We start from the raw sequence: 25,389 nt of genomic DNA, 5'->3' as shown, positions 1-25,389 counted from the left end.
GACTGACTGACTGAATGAGTGACTGGCTGAGTGACTGGCTGACTGAAAGAGTGACTGGCTGACTGAAAGAGTGACTGGCTGACTGACTGAAAGAGTGACTGGCTGACTGAATGAGTGACTGGCTGACTGGCTGAGTGACTGGCTGACTGAAAGAGTGAGTGGCTGACTGACTGGCTGAGTGACTGGCTGACTGAAAGAGTGACTGGCTGACTGAAAGAGTGACTGACTGGCTGAGTGACTGACTGGCTGACTGAATGAGTGACTGGCTGACTGAAAGAGTGACTGACTGGCTGAGTGAATGGGTGACTGGCTGACTGAGTGAGTGGCTGACTGAATGAGTGACTGACTGGCTGACTGAATGAGTGACTGGCTGACTGAAAGAGTGACTGGGTGACTGAAAGAGTGACTGGCTGACTGAAAGAGTGACTGGCTGACTGAATTAGTGACTGGCTGACTGAAAGAGTGACTGGCTGACTGAGTGACTGGCTGACTGAAAGAGTGAGTGGCTGACTGAAAGAGTGACTGGCTGACTGAAAGAGTGACTGGCTGACTGAAAGAGTGACTGGCTGACTGAATGAGTGACTGGCTGACTGAAAGAGTGAATGGCTGACTGAATGAGTGACTGGCTGGGTGACTGAAAGAGTGACTGGCTGGGTGACTGAAAGAGTGACTGGCTGACTGAATGAGTGACTGGCTGGGTGAGTGGCTGACTGTCTCCTATAGTCCTAGAAGGCCAAGAACACAGCTGGACTGTTTAAAGGTGTTTTTACATCATCATCACACACAATTAGATACTCCCATCTAGAGAATGGACTGGAGGTGGGGAAAGTGTGTACAAAACACATCATTGTATAAGCAAATCCTTAACGGGATTACTTGTGTAATAATAATACATTATTGTCTGAGAAAAAAGTAGAATCTTTCTCCCAAGGAGCCCAAGAAGGAATCTGTGCGCTCAGTGTTTACTAGTAGAACTGCAGCGGGTGAAGCCAAAACAAGGCGGGAGAAAGAAAGGAAGTTGAAGGAACTTTTTTTCTCCCGAAAAAATAAGAGCGCTGCTAGTTCCGTTATAACCGCAGAGGACGGCGAAACGTCTACGAAAACCTGGGGAAGGTTAAAAAAAACGGGTTAAAAAAAGTTAGTTCCGCTCTTAGCATGTTTTCACATGAAGAAATCTGTTAAAAAGCGAAGAACAGGTTTCCCCCCCCAGTGCGAGGACCCTTCCAACATCAGAGGCGATGCGATGTGCGTGAGCTATGCCTTTTAGAAATGGACAGATTTTATCCAAGCGAAAACATGGCGCCTCTTTCCCCAAGTTTGGATTATTTTCCAGTCTGCTCTTCACTCTCTGTTGCCTGGAGGCATGGGGCTGGAGCCCAGCGCACGGGGACGGCGGCAGCGGGAGGAGTTGCGGGAGCCCGTGTCCCGGTAACTGTACGTGTGTTCTTGCACCAGGGTCCCGAGAATCGTGCGTGGTTAATTGTACGAACATCGGTCTGGAGCGGGGACCAGCGGCGGGGGATCTACCACCGGGAACTAACGTCCTGTAAGTAGCCTAGTGGTTTTAACGATAGCATGTAACAATCCAAATGGGAAGCGGCGTGTGAGGTATGCCAACGCACCGCTCGGTAATTGACATAACCCCGAGTGTGCCCCACGGCACTTTCCCTCCGGTGGAGGAGGGATGGGGAGTTGGCATCTCCCGTGACGTAACATTTTAATTCTGAACACTCTTGTTCAGTTGTTTGTGTAGGTCGTTTGTTTGTGTGCCATTGGCTGGTGCTGAGGAAGATATTTCCGTTTCACTACAGATATGATACTCCAGAATAGACTGGCAGGCTGCCAGGCATGCTGTCATGGAAAAAGTTACGCCTCGACCCCATCGACAGTGTTATTGCATTTTGGTACACCAGAAGTACATTCATTTCCAACGGAACGCTGCGTTTGCCTTGCAGCATTGCGTTGCAGAGGCAGTTCCAATGCGTTCTGTGTGGTGCATCAATTAGATTTTTCGAACGTGTGTCTCAAACTGTATGTGTAGACTGCCTGACGCCTCGATCACACCTACAGTGTCAAATTGGTATGCAGCATTATCTGGATATGTGTGCAACAAATGTTCAACATTCACCTTCTGCTACCATTTATGTCAAGTCATCTTACGCATACAGTTTGACACATAAACCCAACGACTGCACCTCAACTGGCTCTGCAACGCAAGGCAAACGCAGCGTTCCATTGGAAATGAATGTCATTCTGGTGGACCAAAATGCAACGACGCTGTCGCTGTGACGGAAATGGTAACAGAAGGGGAATGTTGAACTGTTGTTGCACAATATCCAGATGATGCTGCGTACCATGTGATCGAACTGTTTTGAGTTGATACTTTTGTTGTGCTTTGTGGCCTTTGATGCCAATTTGAAGTGAGATACAATGTTGCAGTAGCAACCTAATAGCAATTTTGTAATGAGAGAAAGGACGTTATAATGGGGGGGGGGGGGGGGGGGGGAGTAGCAACAGTAGTAGTAGTAGTAACAGTAGTAGTAATAGTAGTGATAGTGGTAGTAGCAATAGTAGTAATAGTACTAGTAGCAGTAGCAATAGTAGTAATAGTAGTAGTAGTAGTAGTAACAGTAGTAGTATTAACAGCAACAGGTAGTAGTAGTAGTAGTAACAGTAGTAGCAATAGTAGTAGTAGTAGTAGTATTAGCAATAGTAGTAATAGTAGGAGTAGCAATAGTAGTAATAGTAGTAGTAGCTGTAGTAGTAGCAATAGTAGTAATAGTAGTAGTATTAACAGCAACAGGTAGTAGTAGTAACAGTAGTAGTAGTAACAGTAGTAGTAGTAGTAGTAGTAGTAGTAGTAGTAGAAGTAGTAACAGTAGTAGTAGTAACAGTAGTAGTAGTAGTAGTAGTAGTAGTAGTAGTAGTAGTTGTATTAGTAGTATCTGTCGTTCTGCCCCTGAACAGGCAGTTAACCCACTGTTCCTAGGCCGTCATTGAAAATAAGAATTTGTTAACTGACTTGCCTAGTAAAATAAAGGTAAAATAAAAAAAATAAAAAAATTAGTAGTAGTAGTCCAATACATGTTTATTCCTATGAATTGTGCATGTATTTATTCTTAGGAGAAATGATTCAATGTGATTAGAAATGGTTGCGTGTTTAATAGATATTGAGACAAATAACAAAGGTTGAGAACTTGTTTTGGATACTTGGTGTTTACTCATTATATGGTTTGGGCGATCAGCCTAATGCTCCACCCATAGAGACCCTCAACAGGAAGTAGCTGCACCAGACCAAAGTGCATCACAGTCACATAGAACTCCGTTGAGCAACGTTGTAAGTTGTCCCCACGACAAATGACCAAAACAAAAATAGTTCCAAGGCAACAAGTTGGTCTCCGCGTCCCCTCTTCTCTGTCTGCCCGTTCTGAGAGGTGTTACCCTTCGAACACAACTAAAGTGTCGTTTTGGTACCAGAATGACATTCATTTCCAGAGAAACGCTGCGTTTGTTCGGTGTGGTGCTTGATTTATCGAACGAATGCGTCAAGCTGCTGTCGGTGTGTTGGAAGTGTTAGTGCCTTAGTCCTAGAAGGTCACTATCCAAGACAGAGGCCATCAAAGGTTGTTGTTTTGAGTTTGACCGATGGGTAGCAGCCTACAAGACGGGTCAGCTCTGAAGGCAGGCGTGGAGCTTTAAACTTCAGGCCGGAACATTCTGTCCTCTCGCTGCCTGCCTGAAGGAGCCGGATGTTAGCAGTTTATTTTCTCCACAAACCCTTTACGTTTTAAACTTTTTCTCCGTTCGTTTTTAGGTTAAATCTCTTCTCAAGGCGCTGGGTTTTTCTAAAGTGAAAACTTCATGTGTTTTAAACGAACTGTTCAGGTTTTAGAAGTAAACTGCAGCATGTCATTTATTAAGGTCACGATCTGGCGACTGCGTGGAGGGAATAAGGTTTATATTGGCCCATACATAGATAGTTATGCTAATCCATAGGCTTCTGTTTGGATATGCCTTACCTTTACTTAGCCTATGGAAATGACAGAAATTGGTCCTGTAATATGTCTAATAATATGTCGTATGTAATTGAATAGAAAAAGGAGAAACCGTTAGAGGTCTGCAGGATTAACCGAATCCAATTCATTAATGTCGCAGTGTGTGTGGCCGTGTTTCCATTTCATTGGCTCTGCATAAGGGGCTGGCCTTTCACAGGGATAGCTGAGCGAAGACATGGGTTCTGCATAAGGGGCTGGCCTTTCACAGGGATAGCTGAGTGAAGACATGGGTTCTGCATAAGGGGCTGGCCTTTCACAGGGTTAGCTGAGCGAAGACATGGGTTCTGCATAAGGGGCTGGCCTTTCGCAGGGATAGCTGAGTGAAGACATGGGTTCTGCATAAGGGGCTGGCCTTTCACAGGGATAGCTGAGTGAAGACATGGGTTCTGCATAAGGGGCTGGCCTTTCACAGGGATAGCTGAGTGAAGACATGGGTTCTGCATAAGGGGCTGGCCTTTCACAGGGATAGCTGAGTGAAGACATGGGTTCTGCATAAGGGGCTGGCCTTTCACAGGGATAGCTGAGTGAAGACATGGGTTCTGCATAAGGGGCTGGCCTTTCACAGGGATAGCTGAGCGAAGACATTGGCTCTGCATAAGGGGCTGGCCTTTCACAGGGATAGCTGAGTGAAGACATGGGTTCTGCATAAGGGGCTGGCCTTTCACAGGGATAGCTGAGCGAAGACATGGGTTCTGCATAAGGGGCTGGACTTTCGCAGGGATAGCTGAGCGAAGACATGGGTTCTGCGGTGGCGAGGAGTGATACTGTCGTGTCAGAGTCCAGCCAAACTGGACAGGAGCGTTAATTGCATCAAGCTAAGCAAACCCCGCTGTCCTCCTGAGAAAAGTCAGTAAACGGTAGAAAATATATCATTTCTGTGGATGGAGAGGAAGAGCTATTCCAGCACCACGGCCGTTGGAGACATATAATTACCATGAAATTAGTTGGGATTCTAATGAATTCTAATTCTCTGACTGGAACTGTCACAGGGCTCCAAGCTGACCTAGGTCATAATCACCAGTCTTCTGTTATGGACCTGTCACAGGGCTCCAAGCTGACCTAGGTCATAATCACCAGTCTTCTGTTATGGAACTGTCACAGGGCTCCAAGCTGACCTAGGTCATAATCACCAGTCTTCTGTTATGGAACTGTCACAGGCTCCAAGCTGACCTAGGTCATAATCACCAGTCTTCTGTTATGGAACTGTCACAGGGCTCCAAGCTGACCTAGGTCATAATCACCAGTCTTCTGTTATGGACCAGTCACAGGGCTCCAAGCTGACCTAGGTCATAATCACCAGTCTTCTGTTATGGACCTGTCACAGGGCTCCAAGCTGACCTAGGTCATAATCACCAGTCTTCTGTTATGGACCTGTCACAGGGCTCCAAGCTGACCTAGGTCATAATCACCAGTCTTCTGTTATGGAACTGTCACAGGGCTCCAAGCTGACCTAGGTCATAATCACCAGTCTTCTGTTATGGACCTGTCACAGGGCTCCAAGCTGACCTAGGTCATAATCACCAGTCTTCTGTTATGGACCTGTCACAGGGCTCCAAGCTGACCTAGGTCATAATCACCAGTCTTCTGTTATGGACCTGTCACAGGGTTCCAAGCTGACCTAGGTCATAATCACCAGTCTTCTGTTATGGACCTGTCACAGGGCTCCAAGCTGACCTAGGTCATAATCACCAATCTTCTGTTATGGAACTGTCACAGGGCTCCAAGCTGACCTAGGTCATAATCACCAGTCTTCTGTTATGGAACTGTCACAGGGCTCCAAGCTGACCTAGGTCATAATCACCAGTCTTCTGTTATGGAACTGTCACAGGGCTCCAAGCTGACCTAGGTCATAATCACCAGTCTTCTGTTATGGACCTGTCACAGGGCTCCAAGCTGACCTAGGTCATAATCACCAGTCTTCTGTTATGGAACTGTCACAGGGCTCCAAGCTGACCTAGGTCATAATCACCAGTCTTCTGTTATGGAACTGTCACAGGGCTCCAAGCTGACCTAGGTCATAATCACCAGTCTTCTGTTATGGAACTGTCACAGGGCTCCAAGCTGACCTAGGTCAATATCACCAGTCTTCTGTTATGGAACTGTCACAGGGCTCCAAGCTGACCTAGGTCATAATCACCAGTCTTCTGTTATGGAACTGTCACAGGGCTCCAAGCTGACCTAGGTCAATATCACCAGTCTTCTGTTATGGAACTGTCACAGGGCTCCAAGCTGACCTAGGTCATAATCACCAGTCTTCTGTTATGGAACTGTCACAGGGCTCCAAGCTGACCTAGGTCATAATCACCAGTCTTCTGTTATGGAACTGTCACAGGGCTCCAAGCTGACCTAGGTCAATATCACCAGTCTTCTGTTATGGAACTGTCACAGGGCTCCAAGCTGACCTAGGTCAATATCACCAGTCTTCTGTTATGGAACTGTCACAGGGCTCCAAGCTGACCTAGGTCAATATCACCAGTCTTCTGTTATGGAACTGTCACAGGGCTCCAAGCTGACCTAGGTCATAATCACCAGTCTTCTGTTATGGACCTGTCACAGGGCTCCAAGCTGACCTAGGTCATAATCACCAGTCTTCTGTTATGGACCTGTCACAGGGTTCCAAGCTGACCTAGGTCATAATCACCAGTCTTCTGTTATGGAACTGTCACAGGGCTCCAAGCTGACCTAGGTCATAATCACCAGTCTTCTGTTATGGAACTGTCACAGGGCTCCAAGCTGACCTAGGTCATAATCACCAGTCTTCTGTTATGGACCTGTCACAGGGCTCCAAGCTGACCTAGGTCATAATCACCAGTCTTCTGTTATGGAACTGTCACAGGGCTCCAAGCTGACCTAGGTCATAATCACCAGTCTTCTGTTATGGACCTGTCACAGGGTTCCAAGCTGACCTAGGTCATAATCACCAGTCTTCTGTTATGGAACTGTCACAGGGCTCCAAGCTGACCTAGGTCATAATCACCAGTCTTCTGTTATGGAACTGTCAGAGTAGGAGTACTGATCAAGGATCAGTTTAGCCATTTTAATCAATAGGAGTATTATGGACAGAGAGGTGTGTAAAGTGTGATCTGAGCTCAGGGGTTCATAAAGTCTGGACTGAGCGATACAGTAAGAGACAAAGTGGGAAGTGCTGAAGGCTGTTTGATGAAGGCATAGGTCTATTCTTCACTTCTACAAACATTATATCCCACATCTCTAGGGTAGGTGATGCTCAGATGATTCTGGTGTTGCCACACACACACACACACACACACACACACACACACACACACACACACACACACACACACACACACACACACACACACACACACACACACACACACACACACACACAGTAGCTGTAAACACACACATCTCCATTTTCCTGGCTACGGTACTGTTTTGCTTTGTGTCGTTACCAGGACAACCACGCAGCAACTATCACAACCCGGACCAGCCCAGGAGAAGTACAACTGTACACACACACACACACACACACACACACACACACACACACACACACACACACACACACACACACACACACACACACACACACACACACACACACACACACACACACACACACACACACACACACAAACACACACACAGCAGGAGATGTTGTCTTATAAACCAGAGTATTTACAGAGTAGTTAGATCTGGCAGTACACCTCGTCTCTTCAGAAGTCTAACAGATGTCATGTATAGGGACTACTGTCTCTCTCCCTCATCCCCCTCTCTCTCTCCCTCATCCCCCTCTCTCTCCCTCATCCCCCTCTCTCTCCCTCATCCCTCTCTCTCTCTCCCTCACCCCCTCTCTCTCCCTCATCCCCCTCTCTCTCTCCCTCATCCCCCCTCTCTCTCCCTCATCCCCCTCTCTCTCCCTCATCCCCTCTCTCTCCCTCATCCCTCTCTCTCTCTCCCTCACCCCCTCTCTCTCCCTCATCCCCCTCTCTCTCCCTCATCCCCCTCTCTCTCCCTCATCCCTCTCTCTCTCTCCCTCACCCCCTCTCTCTCCCTCATCCCCCTCTCTCTCTCCCTCATCCCCTCTCTCTCTCCCTCATCCCCCTCTCTCTCCCTCATCCCCCTCTCTCTCCCTCATCCCTCTCTCTCTCTCCCTCACCCCCTCTCTCTCCCTCATCCCCCTCTCTCTCTCCCTCATCCCCCTCTCTCTCTCCCTCATCCCCCTCCCCTTCTCTCTCTCCCTCATCCCCATCCCCCCTCTCCCTCATCCCCCTCCCCCTCTCTCTCCCTCACCCCCTCGCTCTCCCTCATCCCCCTCTCTCTCTCCCCCTCATCCCCTCTCTCTCTCTCCCTCATCCCTCTCTCTCTCTCTCATCTGTCTCTCTCTCATCCCTCTCTTTCTCTCATCCCTCTTCCTCCTTCTATTCCCTCTATTCTTCTTTCTTCCTATTTTCCTCTTCCTCACTCCTCTTCATCCTCTTTTGTTCTCTCTCTCTTCCCCTCTCCATCTTGGTTGCGGCCTTTCTCTCACTCTAGCCTCTTCTCCCCCCTCTCTCTCTTCCTCTCCTTCCTCCAGTGTATCCTCATCCCTCCATCTCCTGATAGCGTAAATGTTCAGGCCAAAGAAACAAGTGATACTTTTTTTTTTTTTTCTTTCTTTCTTTCTTTCTTTCTTTCTTTCTTTCTTTCCTCCATTTTTTTTAACAAGCTGGGAAAGACTGAATCCACAGGCCATATGCCTGGAGGTTTGTTTTGTTACCGTGACGACGGCAACTGATGACATCACTCACGGAAGTACAGTCATTCCACAAGGCAGTAAATAAAGGGGGGGAGGGGAAAGAAGGGGGGGAGAAAGAGAGAGAAGAGGGAGAGTGGGTAGAGTGTGTTTAAAGAACAGAAAAAGAGGGGAGGAAGAGTGTGGGGGACGAAGGGGGCACATATTGAACCCTTTTGATGCAACAGAACTCAGAACTAACCACTAAACCATCAAGATGCTAGAACACTGTCTAGCCCATTGACCCTTCACTGTCACTACAGTATGTCATTACAGACATGACCCTTCACTGTTACTACAGTATGTCATTACAGACATGACCCTTCACTGTTACTACAGTATGTCATTATGTCATTACAGACATGACCCTTCACTGTCACTACAGTATGTCATTATGTCATTACAGACATGACCCTTCACTGTCACTGCAGTATGTCATTACAGACATGACCCTTCACTGTTACTACAGTATGTCATTACAGACATGACCCTTCACTGTTACTACAGTATGTCATTACAGACATGACCCTTCACTGTCATTACAGTATGTCATTACAGACATGACCCTTCACTGTTACTACAGTATGTCATTACAGACATGACCCTTCACTGTCACTACAGTATGTCATTACAGACATGACCCTTCACTGTCACTACAGTATGTCATTACAGACATGACCCTTCACTGTCACTACAGTATGTCATTATGTCATTACAGACATGACCCTTCACTGTCACTACAGTATGTCATTACAGACATGACGCTTCACTGTCACTACAGTATGTCATTATGTCATTACAGACATGACCCTTCACTGTCACTACATTATGTCATTATGTCATTACAGACATGACCCTTCACTGTCACTACAGTATGTCATTACAGACATGACCCTTCACTGTCACTACAGTATGTCATTATGTCATTACAGACATGATCCTTCACTGTCACTACAGTATGTCATTACAGACATGACCCTTCACTGTCACTACAGTATGTCATTACAGCCATGACTCTTCACTGTCACTACAGTATCTCATTATGTCATTACAGACATGACCCTTCACTGTCACTACAGTTTTTCATTACAGACATGACTCTTCACTGTTACTACAGTATGTCATTACAGACATGACCCTTCACTGTTACTACAGTATGTCATTACAGACATGACCCTTCACTGTTACTACAGTATGTCATTATGTCATTACAGACATGACCCTTCACTGTCACTACAGTATGTCATTATGTCATTACAGACATGACCCTTCACTGTCACTGCAGTATGTCATTACAGACATGACCCTTCACTGTTACTACAGTATGTAATTACAGACATGACCCTTCACTGTCACTACAGTATGTCATTACAGACATGACCCTTCACTGTCACTACAGTATGTCATTACAGACATGACCCTTCACTGTTACTACAGTATGTCATTATGTCATTACAGACATGACCCTTCACTGTCATTACAGTATGTCATTACAGACATGACCCTTCACTGTTACTACAGTATGTCATTACAGACATGACCCTTCACTGTCACTACAGTATGTCATTACAGACATGACCCTTCACTGTCACTACAGTATGTCATTACAGACATGACCCTTCACTGTCACTACAGTATGTCATTATGTCATTACAGACATGACCCTTCACTGTCACTACAGTATGTCATTACAGACATGACGCTTCACTGTCACTACAGTATGTCATTATGTCATTACAGACATGACCCTTCACTGTCACTACAGTATGTCATTATGTCATTATGTCATTACAGACATGACCCTTCACTGTCACTACAGTATGTCATTACAGACATGACCCTTCACTGTCACTACAGTATGTCATTATGTCATTACAGACATGATCCTTCACTGTCACTACAGTATGTCATTACAGACATGACCCTTCACTGTCACTACAGTATGTCATTACAGCCATGACTCTTCACTGTCACTACAGTATCTCATTATGTCATTACAGACATGACCCTTCACTGTCACTACAGTTTTTCATTACAGACATGACTCTTCACTGTCACTACAGTATGTCATTATGTCATTACAGACATGACCCTTCACTGTTACTACAGTATGTCATTACAGCCATGACCCTTCACTGTCACTACAGTATGTCATTACAGCCATGACTCTTCACTGTTACTACAGTATTACAGTGGACATAACACCACAGACAGCTCCAGCACTAGTGTGTGTCTGTAATGGTTAACTGGTGCTAGTTAAACAGAATAATCTGGGTTCATCATTTACCGACTCAGTGTAGACATTTCTCTCTCCGTGTGTGTGTGTGTGTGTGTGTGTGTGTGTGTGTTTGTGCATGTGTGTGTGAGATAGTCTTTGACTCTGAGCTCTCTTACACACAAACACAAAGCAGATATTTTACTATACTTGTGGGGACCTAAATTGTATTTCCCTTCAAGATCCTATTTACCTTTACCCCTAACCGTAAACCTAACCGTAATTGTAACCCCTAACCGTAAACCTAACCGTAATTGTAACCCCTAACCGTAAACCTAACTGTAATTGTAACACCTAACCGTAATTGTAACCCCTAACTGTAAACCTAACCGTAATTGTAACCCCTAACCGTAAACCTAACCGTAATTGTAACCCCTAACTGTAAACCTAACCGTAATTGTAACCCCTAACCGTAATTGTAACCCCTAACTGTAAACCTAACCGTAATTGTAACCCCTAACCGTAAACCTAACCGTAATTGTAACCCCTAACCGTAAACCTAACCGTAATTGTAATCCCTAACCGTAAACCTAACCGTAATTGTAACCCCTAACCGTAAACCTAACTGTAATTGTAATCTCTAACTGTAAACCTAACCGTAATTGTAACCCCTAACCGTAAACCTAACCGTAATTGTAACCCCTAACTGTAATTGTAACCCCTAACCGTAAACCTAACCGTAATTGTAACCCCTAACCGTAAACCTAACCATAATTGTAACCCCTAACTGTAAACCTAACCACTAAGCCTAAAATAGCTATTGTCTTCATGTGGACATGTCCCCATGATGGAGAATTTCCACAAGGACAGTAATACACACACACACACACACACACACACACACACACACACACACACACACACACACACACACACACACACACACACACACACACACACACACACACATATATTTATGGATATTTCATTCCTTTTTTCCATGCATGTATAATTAGCTACAGCTATTTCTAAACCAGAGACTCCACACTAATCCACACTCCTCTAGAGCTACATCAGACCCCTAGTCAGCGTAGTGTGTGTGTGTTGTCCCTAATCCACACTCCTCTAGAGCTACATCAGACCCCTAGTCAGCGGAGTGTGTGTGTGTTGTCCCTAATCCACACTCCTCTAGAGCTACATCAGACCCCTAGTCAGCGTAGTGTGTGTGTGTTGTCCCTAATCCACACTCCTCTAGAGCTACATCAGACCCCTAGTCAGCGTAGTGTGTGTGTGTTGTCCCTAATCCACACTCCTCTAGAGCTACATCAGACCCCTAGTCAGCGTAGTGTGTGTGTGTTGTCCCTAATCCACACTCCTCTAGAGCTACATCAGACCCCTAGTCAGCGTAGTGTGTGTGTGTTGTCCCTAATCCACACTCCTCTAGAGCTACATCAGACCCCTAGTCAGCGTAGTGTGTGTGTGTTGTCCCTAATCCACACTCCTCTAGAGCTACATCAGACCCCTAGTCAGCGTAGTGTGTGTGTGTTGTCCCTAATCCACACTCCTCTAGAGCTACATCAGACCCCTAGTCAGCGTAGTGTGTGTGTGTTGTCCCTAATCCACACTCCTCTAGAGCTACATCAGACCCCTAGTCAGCGTAGTGTGTGTGTGTTGTCCCTAATCCACACTCCTCTAGAGCTACATCAGACCCCTAGTCAGCGGAGTGTGTGTGTGTTGTCCCTAATCCACACTCCTCTAGAGCTACATCAGACCCCTAGTCAGCGTAGTGTGTGTGTTGTCCCTAATCCACACTCCTCTAGAGCTACATCAGACCCCTAGTCAAGTGTGTGTGTGTTGTCCCTAATCCACACTCCTCTAGAGCTACATCAGACCCCTAGTCAGCGTAGTGTGTGTGTGTTGTCCCTAATCCACACTCCTCTAGAGCACATCAGACCCCTAGTCAGCGTAGTGTGTGTGTGTTGTCCCTAATCCACACTCCTCTAGAGCTACATCAGACCCCTAGTCAGCGGAGTGTGTGTGTGTTGTCCCTAATCCACACTCCTCTAGAGCTACATCAGACCCCTAGTCAGCGGAGTGTGTGTGTGTTGTCCCTAATCCACACTCCTCTAGAGCTACATCAGGCCCCTAGTCAGCGGAGTGTGTGTGTGTTGTCCCTAATCCACACTCCTCTAGAGCTACATCAGGCCCCTAGTCAGCGGAGTGTGTGTGTGTGTGTTGTCCCTAATCCACACTCCTCTAGAGCTACATCAGGCCCCTAGTCAGCGGAGTGTGTGTGTGTGTTTGTGTGTGTTGTCCCTGGCACAATTAGGCCCTCTCTGTGCTGCTAACCTCAACCTCATGAGCTCAGAGACTGGTCTTCAGCCACAACAGGAGAGGGGGGAGGCGAGAGGGAAGGTGGGGGGAGGGTGGGGTGCGAGAGGGAAGGTGGGGGAGACGGGGGGGGGTGAGAGGGAGGGTGGGGGAAACAGGGAGGGTGGGGGAGGAAAAGAAGTGTGGTAGAAGAGTGAGTGAGTGGAGAGGGAATGAGAAGAGGAGGGAATAAGTTATAGGTGGAATGAAAGAGAGAGAGGACAGGTGGATGGAGAGACGTGGTTTGAGTTGGGATGACTTGGTGGTGGTTAACTACAAAGGCCTCTTTGCCTGTTTCACTTGGAGAGAGTCAGAGAGGGAGGACAGGGGGAGAGACTCTTCACAGCTCTGGAAAAACAAGTCTCTCCCTCCTCTCCCACCATCTCTCTCTCCCTCCTCTCCCACCATCTCTCTCTCCCTCCTCTCCCACCATCTCCCACCTCTCCCTCCTCTCCCACCATCTCTCTCCCTCCTCTCCCACCATCTCTCTCTCCCTCCTCTCCCACCATCTCTCTCTCTCTCCCACCTCCTCTCCCACCATCTCTCCTCTCCCACCTCTCTCTCTCCTCTCCCACCATCTCTCTCCCTCCTCTCCCATCTCTCTCTCTCTCTCTCCCTCTCCCACCATCTCTCTCTCCCTCCTCTCCCACCATCTCTCTCTCTCCCTCTCTCCCACCATCTCTCTCTCTCCCTCCTCTCCCACCATCTCTCTCCCACCATCTCTCCCACCATCTCTCTCCCACCATCTCTCCCACCTCTCTCCCCCTCCTCTCCCACCATCTCTCTCTCTCCTCCTCTCCCCTCCCCCACCATCTCTCTCCCACCATCTCTCTCCCACCATCTCTCCCTCTCTCTCCCTCCTCTCCCACCATCTCTCTCTCCTCCTCTCCCACCATCTCTCTCTCTCCTCTCCTCTCCCACCATCTCCCTCTCCCTCCTCTCCCACCATCTCTCTCCCTCCTCTCCCACCATCTCTCCCTCCTCTCCCACCATCTCTCTCTCCTCCTCTCCCATCTCTCCCACCCTCATCATCTCTCCCACCTCTCTCCCTCCTCTCCCACCATCTCTCTCTCCCTCCTCTCCCACCATCTCTCTCTCCTCTCCTCTCCCACCATCTCTCTCCCTCCCACCACTCCCACCATCCCACCATCTCTCTCTCCCTCCTCTCCCACCATCTCTCTCCCTCCTCTCCCACCATCTCTCTCCCTCCTCTCTCTCTCCTCTCCCTCTCCCACCATCTCTCTCTCTCCCTCCTCTCCCACCATCTCTCTCTCTCCCTCCTCTCCCACCATCTCTCTCTTTCCCTCCTCTCCCACCTCTCTCTCTCTTCCCTCCTCTCCCACCATCTCTCTCTCTCCCTCCTCTCCCACCATCTCTCTCCCTCCTCTCCCACCATCTCTCCCTCCTCTCCTCTCCCACCATCTCTCTCCCTCTCTCTTCCCTCCTCTCCCACCATCTCTCTCCCACCTCTTCCCTCCTCTCCCACCATCTCTCTCTTTCCCTCCTCTCCCACCATCTCTCTCTCTCCCTCCTCTCCCACCATCTCTCTCTCCCTCCTCTCCCACCACCTCTCTCTTATCTCTCTCCCTCCTCTCCCACCATCTCTCTCTCCCTCCTCTCCCCTCCCATCTCTCTCTCCCTTCCCTCCTCTCCCACCATCTCTCTCTTTCCCTCCTCTCCCACCATCTCTCTCTCTCTCCTCTCCCACCATCTCTCTCTCTCCCACCATCTCTCCTCTCTCTCCCACCATCTCTCTCCCTCCTCTCCCACCATCTCTCCTCTCCCACCATCTCTCTCTCTCCGCACCATCTCTCTCTCTCCCTCTCTCCCTCCTCCTCCCCCACTCCCACCATCTCTCTCTCTCTCCCTCCCAACAAATCTCTCTCCCTCTCTCCCACCATCTCTCCCTCCTCTCCCACCATCTCTCTCTCTCCCCAACCATCTCTCTCTTTCCCTCCTCTCCCACCATCTCTCTCTCTCCCACCATCTCCCTCCTCTCCCACCATCTCTCTCCCTCCTCTCCCACCATCTCTCTCTCCTCTCTTCATTCTCCACTGGGATCTCTCTCCTCTCTTCCTCCCTCCCTCTCCCACCATCTTCTCTCCTCTCTCAAAGTCTCTCTCCCTCCTCTCCCACCATCTATCTCTCTCTCTCCCAATCTCTCTCTCCCTCCTCTCCCACCATCTCTCTCTCCCTCCTCTCCCACCATCTCTCTCTCTCCCTCCTCTTCATTCTCCACTCTGGGACTCTTCTTCTCTCCTCTCTGCTGTCAGAGATGGAGAGAAATGGAGAGAGATTTGAAGAGAGACGAAGAGGGTAATAATTTGATTTGGTTCTGTAATTAGAAGAGCACATTCAGGGCCAAGAGACTGGAGAGAAAGAGAGAGGAGAGGAGGAGGGGAGAGAGAGAGAGATACTACTGGAGTGTGTGGAGTGAGAGGAGGAGGGGAGAGAGAGAGAGACTACAGGAGTGTGTGGAGAGAGAGAAAGATAGAGGAGAGGAGGAGGGGAGAGAAAGAGAGAGGAGAGGAGGAGGGGAGAGAGAGAGAGAGATACTACTGGAGTGTGTGGAGAGAGAGGAGAGGAGGAGGGAGAGAGAGAGAGAGGAGAGGAGGAGGGGAGAGAAAGAGAGAGAGAGAGGAGGGAAGAGAGAGAGAGATACTAATGGAGTGTGTGGAGAGAGAGGAGAGGAGGAGTGGAGAGAGAGAGAGAGGAGAGGAGCAGGGGAGAGAAAGAGAGGAGAGAGAGAGAGGGGAGGAGAGAGAGAGAGAGAGAGAGAGAGAGAGAGAGAGAGAGAGAGAGGAGAGAGGGGAGAGAGATTGAGGAGGAGGGGAGAGAGAGAGAGACTACTGGAGTGTGTGGAGAGAGAGAAAGAGATTGAGGAGAGGACTGTGGGGAGAGAGAGAAAGAGATCGAGGAGAGGACTGTGTGGAGAGAGAGAAAGAGATCGAGGAGAGGACTGTGTGGAGAGAGAGAAAGAGATTGAGGAGAGGAGGAGGGGAGAGAGAGAAAGAGATCGAGGAGAGGACTGTGTGGAGAGAGAGAAAGAGATTGAGGAGGGGAGAGAGAGAAAGAGATCGAGGAGAGGACTGTGTGGAGAGAGAGAAAGAGATCGAGGAGAGGAGGAGGGGAGAGAGAAAGAAAGATAGAGGAGAGGACTGTGGGAGAGAGAGAAAGAGATAGAGGAGAGGACTGTGTGGAGAGAGAGAAAGAGATCGAGGAGGACTGTGTGGAGAGAGAGAAAGAGATAGAGGAGAGGACTGTGTGGAGAGAGGGAGAGGAAAAAAGGAGGAACGGTGGAGAGATCGAAAGTGTGTGTGAAATCACTGCTCACAGCTGCCCAGCTCTCCTGCCAGCTGGACTCCAGACAGCCTGAGCAGCAGAATGGACAGAATGTTCTAAAGACGAGAGGAAGACATGGACTGACCCGCCCTGCGGAGCCCAGCCAATCACCTTCTTCCACACTCCTCCTTTCCTCCCTCCCTCCTTCTTTCCCCCTCTCTCGCTCCCTGTCCGTCCTATGAAGGGGGAAGTACACATGTCCCCAGGGACCATGTAGAAGAGGGCTCCCCGTCCTGGGCAGGGAGAGCAGACTGGCTAGCCACTGTGGCAGGAGCTTCATGATGGAACTGATAGGGGCGACCTGTCTAGAGTAGAGGCAATCCACAGTGGGGGGGATTGTTCTCCGTCGCTGGGCCTAACGGTTCTCCCCTGGTTCTCTCCTTCTCCAGCTCTGGCTGATCTTCACACTGCTTTGAGTCTCAAACATAAACAAAACTTGGAGGGAGGGGAGTGCCTCTACTCTGGGGGAGGGAGGGAGAGAGAGAGGGGGAGAGAGAGCTCTCCATACATCATCAAATTCAAAACTATTAGATCTCTCTCTCTCTCCACTTTCTCTCTCTCTCTCTCTCTCTCTCTCGCTCTCCACTTTCTTTCTCTCTCCACTTTCTCTCTCTCCACTTTCTCTCTCTCTCTCTCTCTCTCTCTCCACTTTCTCTCTCTCTCTCTCCACTTTCTTTCTCTCCCCACTTTCTCTCCACTTTCTCTCTCTCCACTTTCTGTCTGTCTCTCTCTCTCTCTCCACTTTCTTTCTCTCTCCACTTTCTCTCTCCACTTTTTTTTTTTTCTCTCTCTCTCTCTCTCTCTCCACTTTCTTTCTCTCTCTCTCTCTCTCTCTCTCTCTCTCTCTCTCTTTCTCGCTCTCTCTCCACTCTCTCTCTCTCTCTCCACTTTCTTTCTCTCTCCACTTTCCCTCTCTCTCCACTTCTCTCTCTCTCTCTCTCTCTCACTCTCCACTTTCTCTCTCTCTCCCCACTTTCTTTCTCTCCCCACTTTCTCTCCACTTTCTCTCTCTCCACTTTCTGTCTGTCTCTCTCTCTCTCTCCACTTTCTTTCTCTCTCCACTTTTTCTCTCTCCACTTTCTGTCTATCTTTCTCCACTTTCTTTCTCTCTCCACTTTCTTTCTCTCTCCACTTTTTTTCTCTCTCTCTCTCTCTCTCTCTCTCTCTCTCTCTCTCTCTCTCTCCACTTTCTCTCTCTCTCCACTTTCTATCTCGCTCCACTTTCTCTCTCCACTTTCTCTCCCAGTTTGTCCCAGTTGTGTGCTTCTCCAGCCCAGTATAAGTGGCACCAGACAGCCCTTATAAGGAATGGTTAGATCATTGGCCCCGGCCACGCCGTTACTAAAACAGAACCGTGTGTGTGTGTGTGTATGTGTGTGTATCCTTGCCCATACTTCTGTGTGAAGCAGAACCATATGTGCTAGAGGTAGCAGGGAGAACAGGAGCCAGCCTGCTGCTAGCTAATAGACATGGAGGAGGTCACATTATACAGTCATACACACACTATCCCTAACCTTGACCATAAACCTAACCTTAACCATAAACCTAACCTTAACCATAAACCTAACCTTAACCATAAACCTTAACCATAACCCTCACCTTAACCATAACCATAAACCTAACCTGAACCATAAACCTAACCTGAACCATAACCATAAACCTAACCTGAACCTGAACCATAACCATAACCATAAACCTAACTTTAACCATAACCATAAACCTAACCTTAACCATAAACCTTAACCATAACCCTCACCTTAACAATAACCATAAACCTAACCTGAACCATAAACCTAACCTGAACCATAAACCTAACCTGAACCATAACCATAAACCTAACCTGAACCTGAACCATAACCATAAACCTAACTTTAACCATAACCATAAACCTAACCTTAACCATAAACCTAACCTTAACCATAAACCTAACCTTAAACTTAACCATAACCCTCACCTTAACAATAACCATAAACCATAACCCTCACCTTAACAATAACCATAAACCTAACCTGAACCATAAACCTAACCTGAACCATAACCATAAACCTAACCTGAACCATAACCATAACCATAAACCTAACTTTAACCATAACCATAAACCTAACCTGAACCATAACCATAAACCTAACCTGAACCATAAACCTAACCTGAACCATAACCATAAACCTAACCTGAACCATAACCATAAACCTAACCTTAACCATAACCATAAACCTAACCTGAACCAGTACTTCCGGCGCCGACTGAGATGGCCGCCTCGCTTCGCGTTCCTAGGAAACTATGCAGTTTTTTGTTTTTTTTACGTGTTATTTCTTACATTAGTACCCCAGGTCATCTTAGGTTTCATTACATACAGTCGAGAAGAACTACTGAATATAAGATCAGCGCCAACTCACCATCAGTACGACCAAGAATATGTTTTCCGCGACGCGGATCCGGTGTTCTGCCTTACAAACAGGACAACGGAATGGATCGCATGCAGCGACCCAAGGAAACGACTCCGAAAAAGAGGGAAACGAGGCGGTGTTCTGGTCAGACTCCGAAAAAGGGCACATCGCGCACCACTCCCCAGCATTCTTCTTGCCAATGTCCAGTCTCTTGACAACAAGGTTGACGAAATCCGAGCAAGGGTAGCATTCCAGAGGGACATCAGAGACTGCAACGTTCTCTGCTTCACAGAAACATGGCTTACTGGGAAGACGCTATCCGAGGCGGTGCAGCCAACGGGTTTCTCCACGCATCGCGCCGACAGAAACAAACATCTTTCTGGTAAGAAGAGTGGCGGGGCGTATGCCTCATGACTAACGAGACATGGTGTGATGAAGGAAACATACAGGAACTCAAATCCTTCTGTTCACCTGATTTAGAATTCCTCACAATCAAATGTAGACCGCATTATCTTCCAAGAGAATTCTCCTCGATTATAATCACAGCCGTATATATCCCCCAAGCAGACACATCGATGGCTCTGAACGAACTTTATTTAACTCTTTGCAAACTGGAAACCATTTATCCGGAGGCTGCATTCATTGTAGCTGGGGATTTTAACAAAGCTAATCTGAAAACAAGACTCCTAAATTTTACCAGCATATCGATTGCGCAACCAGGGGTGGTAAAACCTTGGATCATTGTTACTCTAACTTCCGCGACGCATATAAGGCCCTGCCCCGCCCCCTTTCGGAAAAGCTGACCACGACTCCATTTTGCTGATCCCTGCCTACAGGCAGAAACTAAAACAAGAGGCTCCCACGCTGAGGTCTGTCCAACGCTGGTCAGACCAAGCTGACTCCACACTCCAAGACTGCTTCCATCACGTGGACTGGGACATGTTTCGTATTGCGTCAGATGGAAATATTGACGAATACGCTGATTCGGTGTGCGAGTTCATTAGAACGTGCATCGAAGATGTCGTTCCCATAGCAACGATAAAAACATTCCCAAACCAGAAACCGTGGATTGATGGCAGCATTCGCGTGAAACTGAAAGCGCGAACCACTGCTTTTAATCAGGGCAAGGTGTCTGGTAATATGTCCGAATATAAACAATGCAGCTATTCCTCCGCAAGGCTATTAAACAAGCTAAGCGTCAGTACAGAGACAAAGTGGAATCTCAATTCAATGGCTCAGACACAAGAGGCATGTGGCAGGGTCTACAGTCAATCACGGACTACAAGAAGAAACCCAGCCCAGTCACGGACCAGGATGTCTTGCTCCCAGGCAGACTAAATCACTTTTTGCCCGCTTTGAGGACAATACAGTGCCACTGACACGGCCTGCAACAAAAACATGCGGTCTCTCCTTCACTGCAGCCGAGGTGAGTAAGACATTTAAACGTGTTAACCCTCGCAAGGCTGCAGGCCCAGACGGCATCCCCAGCCGCGCCCTCAGAGCATGCGCAGACCAGCTGGCCGGTGTGTTTACGGACATATTCAATCAATCCCTATACCAGTCTGCTGTTCCCACATGCTTCAAGAGGGCCACCATTGTTCCTGTTCCCAAGAAAGCTAAGGTAACTGAGCTAAACGACTACCGCCCCGTAGCACTCACTTCCGTCATCATGAAGTGCTTTGAGAGACTAGTCAAGGACCATATCACCTCCACCCTACCTGACACCCTAGACCCACTCCAATTTGCTTACCGCCCAAATAGGTCCACAGACGATGCAATCTCAACCACACTGCACACTGCCCTAACCCACCTGGACAAGAGGAATACCTATGTGAGAATGCTGTTCATCGACTACAGCTCGGCATTCAATACCATAGTACCCTCCAAGCTCGTCATCAAGCTCGAGACCCTGGGTCTCGACCCCGCCCTGTGCAACTGGGTACTGGACTTCCTGACGGGCCGCCCACAGGTGGTGAGGGTAGGCAACAACATCTCCTCCCCGCTGATCCTCAACACGGGGGCCCCACAAGGGTGCGTTCTGAGCCCTCTCCTGTACTCCCTGTTCACCCACGACTGCGTGGCCATGCACGCCTCCAACTCAATCATCAAGTTTGCGGACGACACAACAGTGGTAGGCTTGATTACCAACAACGACGAGACGGCCTACAGGGAGGAGGTGAGGGCCCTCGGAGTGTGGTGTCAGGAAAATAACCTCACACTCAACGTCAACAAAACTAAGGAGATGATTGTGGACTTCAGGAAACAGCAGAGGGAACACCCCCTATCCACATCGATGGATCAGTAGTGGAGAGGGTAGCAAGTTTTAAGTTCCTCGGCATACACATCACAGACAAACTGAATTGGTCCACTCACACTGACAGCGTCGTGAAGAAGGCGCAGCAGCGCCTCTTCAACCTCAGGAGGCTGAAGAAATTCGGCTTGTCACCAAAAGCACTCACAAACTTCTACAGATGCACAATCGAGAGCATCCTGGCGGGCTGTATCACCGCCTGGTACGGCAACTGCTCCGCCCTCAACCGTAAGGCTCTCCAGAGGGTAGTGAGGTCTGCACAACGCATCACCGGGGCAAACTACCTGCCCTCCAGGACACCTACACCACCCGATGTTACAGGAAGGCCATAAAGATCATCAAGGACATCAACCACCCGAACCACTGCCTGTTCACCCCGCTATCATCCAGAAGGCGAGGTCAGTACAGGTGCATCAAAGCTGGGACCGAGAGACTGAAAAACAGCTTCTATCTCAAGGCCATCAGACTGTTAAACAGCAATCACTAACATTGAGTGGCTGCTGCCAACACACTGTCATTGACACTGACCCAACTCCAGCCACTTTAATAATGGGAATTGATGGGAAATGATGTAAATATATCACTAGCCACTTTAAACAATGCTACCTTATATAATGTTACTTACCCTACATTATTCATCTCATATGCATATGTATATACTGTACTCTAGATCATCGACTGCATTCTTATGTCACTAGCCACTTTAACTATGCCACTTTGTTTACTTTGTCTACATACTCATCTCATATGTATATACTGTACTCGATACCATCTACTGTATGCTGCTCTGTACCATCACTCATTCATATATCCTTATGTACATATTCCTTATCCCCTTACACTGTGTATAAGACAGTAGTTTTGGAATTGTTAGTTAGATTACTTGTTGGTTATCACTGCATTGTCGGAACTAGAAGCACAAGCATTTCGCTACACTCGCATTAACATCTGCTAACCATGTGTATGTGACAAATAAAATTTGATTTGATTTGATTTGAACCATAACCATAAACCTAACCTGAACCATAACCATAAACCTAACCTGAACCATAAACCTAACCTGAACCATAAACCTAACCTGAACCATAACCATAAACCTAACCTTAACCAGAACCATAAACCTAACCTGAACCATAACCATAACCATAAACCTAACCTGAACCATAAACCTAACCTGAACCATAACCATAAACCTAACCATAACCATAAACCTAACCTGAACCATAACCATAACCATAAACCTAACCTGAACCATAACCATAAACCTAACCTGAACCATAACCATAAACCTAACCTTAACCATAAACCTAACCTTAACCATAAACCTAACCTGAACCATAACCTTAACCATAAATCTAACCTGAACCATAAATCTAACCTGAACCATAAACCTAACCTGAACCATAAACCTAACCTGAACCATAAACCTTAACCATAAATCTCTGAACCATGAACCATAAACCATAAACCTAACCTTAACCATAACCATAAACCTAACCTTAACCATAAATCTAACCTGAACCATAACCATAAACCTAACCATAACCATAACCTGAACCATAAACCTTACCCTTCATCTCCTGCCCATCTCATGACTTCTTTCACCCCAATACGCATGTCGTCTATCATTTGAGTGCAATGAAAATGAATGGGACATATTGAGCAGAGCTCTCTCCTTCCGCCGTCTGTTAGGTAGAGGAAAGCTCCTGTCAATGACATGAGCACTGAGTTTGTAGTTTGAAGGGCGGGGCACATGGCACATTTTGAACTGTAAATTTGGGAAGTTCAGAAATAGATGTTTTTAATTTATTTTACCCCTTTTTCTCCCCAATTTCGTGGTATCCAATTGTTAGTAGCTACTATCTTGTCTCATCGCTACAACTCTCGTACGGGCTCGGGAGAGACGAAGGTTGAAAGTCATGCGTCCTCCGATACACAACCCAACCAAGCCGCACAACTTCTTAACACAGCGCCATCCAACCCGGAAGCCAGCCGCACCAATGTGTCGGAGGAAACACTGTGCACCTGGCAACCTTGGTTAGCGCGCCCCGCGCCCGGTCCGCCACAGGAGTCGCTGATGCGACAAGGTTAACCACTGCGCCAACCGGGAGGCCCTCAGAAATAGATGAAGATGACAAAATAATTATTGATAAAAAGTACACTACCGTTCAAAAGTTTGGGGTCACTTAGAAATGTCCTTGGAGCACACATACATTTAGGAGCACACAGACAGTTAGGAGCACACAGACATTTAGGAGCACACAGACATTTAGGAGCACACAGACATTTAGGAGCACACAGACATTTAGGAGCACACAGACATTTAGGAGCACACAGACATTTAGGAGCACAGTGAAAAATGTAACAGAGTTTATTAACAACCAATTTATTACATATATATTTATACTGTGTGTGTGTGTGTGTGTGTGTGTGTACGTGTGTGTGTGTGTACGTGTGTACGTGTGTGTGTGTGTGTGTGTACTAAGGGACATACCAAGCAAAAGCACATACCACCAAAATCACACATTGACCCGTGCCTACTGGACCCAAAGGATATCAGCTGTCCAGCTGCTGTTGTCTCTTGGCCGTCTGGCACGTTAGAGGTCAGCCGTCTGGCACGTTTAGAGGTCAGCCATCTGGCACGTTTAGAGGTCAGCCGTCTGGCACGTTTAGAGGTCAGCCGTCACAGACGTTTAGAGGTCAGCCGTCTGGCATTTAGAGGTCAGCCGTCTGGCATTTAGAGGTCAGCCGTCTGGCACGTTTAGAGGTCAGCTGTCTGGCACGTTTAGAGGTCAGCCGTCTGGCACGCTTAGAGGTCAGCCGTCTGGCACATTTAGAGTTCAGCCGTCTGGCATTTAGAGGTCAGCCAGCGGTCCACGGCAGGAGTGGGACCAACTCCTCGACAGGAGACCTTCAGGCTGATCCTCATCAGGTCTTCCCTGGTGGAGACCTCCAGGCTGATCCTCATCAGGTCTTCCTTGGTGGAGACCTCCAGGCTGATCCTCATCAGGTCTTCCCTGGTGGAGACCTCCAGGCTGATCCTCATGTCTTCCCTGGTGGAGACCTCCAGGCTGATCCTCATCAGGTCTTCCCTGGTGGAGACCTCCAGGCTGATCCTCATCAGGTCTTCCCTGGTGGAGACCTCCAGGCTGATCCTCATCAGGTATTCCCTTGTGGAGACCTCCAGGCTGATCCTCATCAGGTCTTCCCTTGTGGAGACCTCCAGGCTGATCCTAATCAGGTCTTCCCTGGTGGAGACCTCCAGGCTGATCCTCATCAGGTCTTCCCTGGTGGAGACTTCCAGGCTGATCCTCATCAGGTCTTCGGTGGTGGAGACCTCCAGGCTGATCCTCATCAGGTCTTCGGTGGTGGAGACCTCCAGGCTGATCCTCATCAGGTCTTCCTGGTGGAGACCTCCAGGCTGATCCTCATCAGGTCTTCCCTGGTGGAGACCTCCAGGCTGATCCTCATCAGGTCTTCCTGGTGGAGACCTCCAGGCTGATTCTCATCAGGTCTTCCCTGGTGGAGACCTCCAGGCTGATCCTCATCAGGTCTTCCCTTGTGGAGACCTCCAGGCTGATCCTCACCAGGTCTTCCCTGGAGGAGACCTCCAGGGTGATCCTCATCAGGTCTTCCCTGGTGGAGACCTCCAGGCTGATCCTCATCAGCTCTTCCCTGGTGGAGACCTCCAGGCTGATCCTCATCAGGTCTTCCCTGGTGGAGACCTCCAGGCGGATCCTCATCAGGTCTTCCCTGGTGGAGACCTCCAGGCTGATCCTCATCAGGTCTTCGGTGGTGGAGACCTCCAGGCTGATCCTCATCAGGTATTCCCTGGTGGAGACCTCCAGGCTGATCCTCATCAGGTCTTCCCTGGTGGAGACCTCCAGGCTGATCCTCATCAGGTCTTCCCTGGTGGAGACCTCCAGGCTGATCCTCATCAGGTCTTCCCTGGTGGAGACCTCCAGGCTGAT

General features: G+C 48.2%; 1 protein-coding gene across 1 annotated transcript in view; it reads left to right on the top strand.

The window, feature by feature from the left end:
• Positions 1-1,047: 1,047 nt before the first annotated feature.
• pkd1a (polycystic kidney disease 1a) overlaps positions 1,048-25,389 on the top strand; it is a 187,354-nt gene continuing 163,012 nt past the window's right edge. Inside the window, 1 exon segment of the mRNA XM_065001039.1 lies at positions 1,048-1,546. Within this exon segment, the coding sequence (XP_064857111.1) occupies positions 1,257-1,546 (290 nt within the window). The 5' untranslated portion in view covers positions 1,048-1,256.

The sequence above is a fragment of the Oncorhynchus nerka genome, linkage group LG15 (genome assembly GCF_034236695.1).
Source record: "Oncorhynchus nerka isolate Pitt River linkage group LG15, Oner_Uvic_2.0, whole genome shotgun sequence".
NCBI lineage: Eukaryota > Metazoa > Chordata > Actinopteri > Salmoniformes > Salmonidae > Oncorhynchus > Oncorhynchus nerka.
This window is presented reverse-complemented; position numbering and strand designations above follow the sequence as displayed.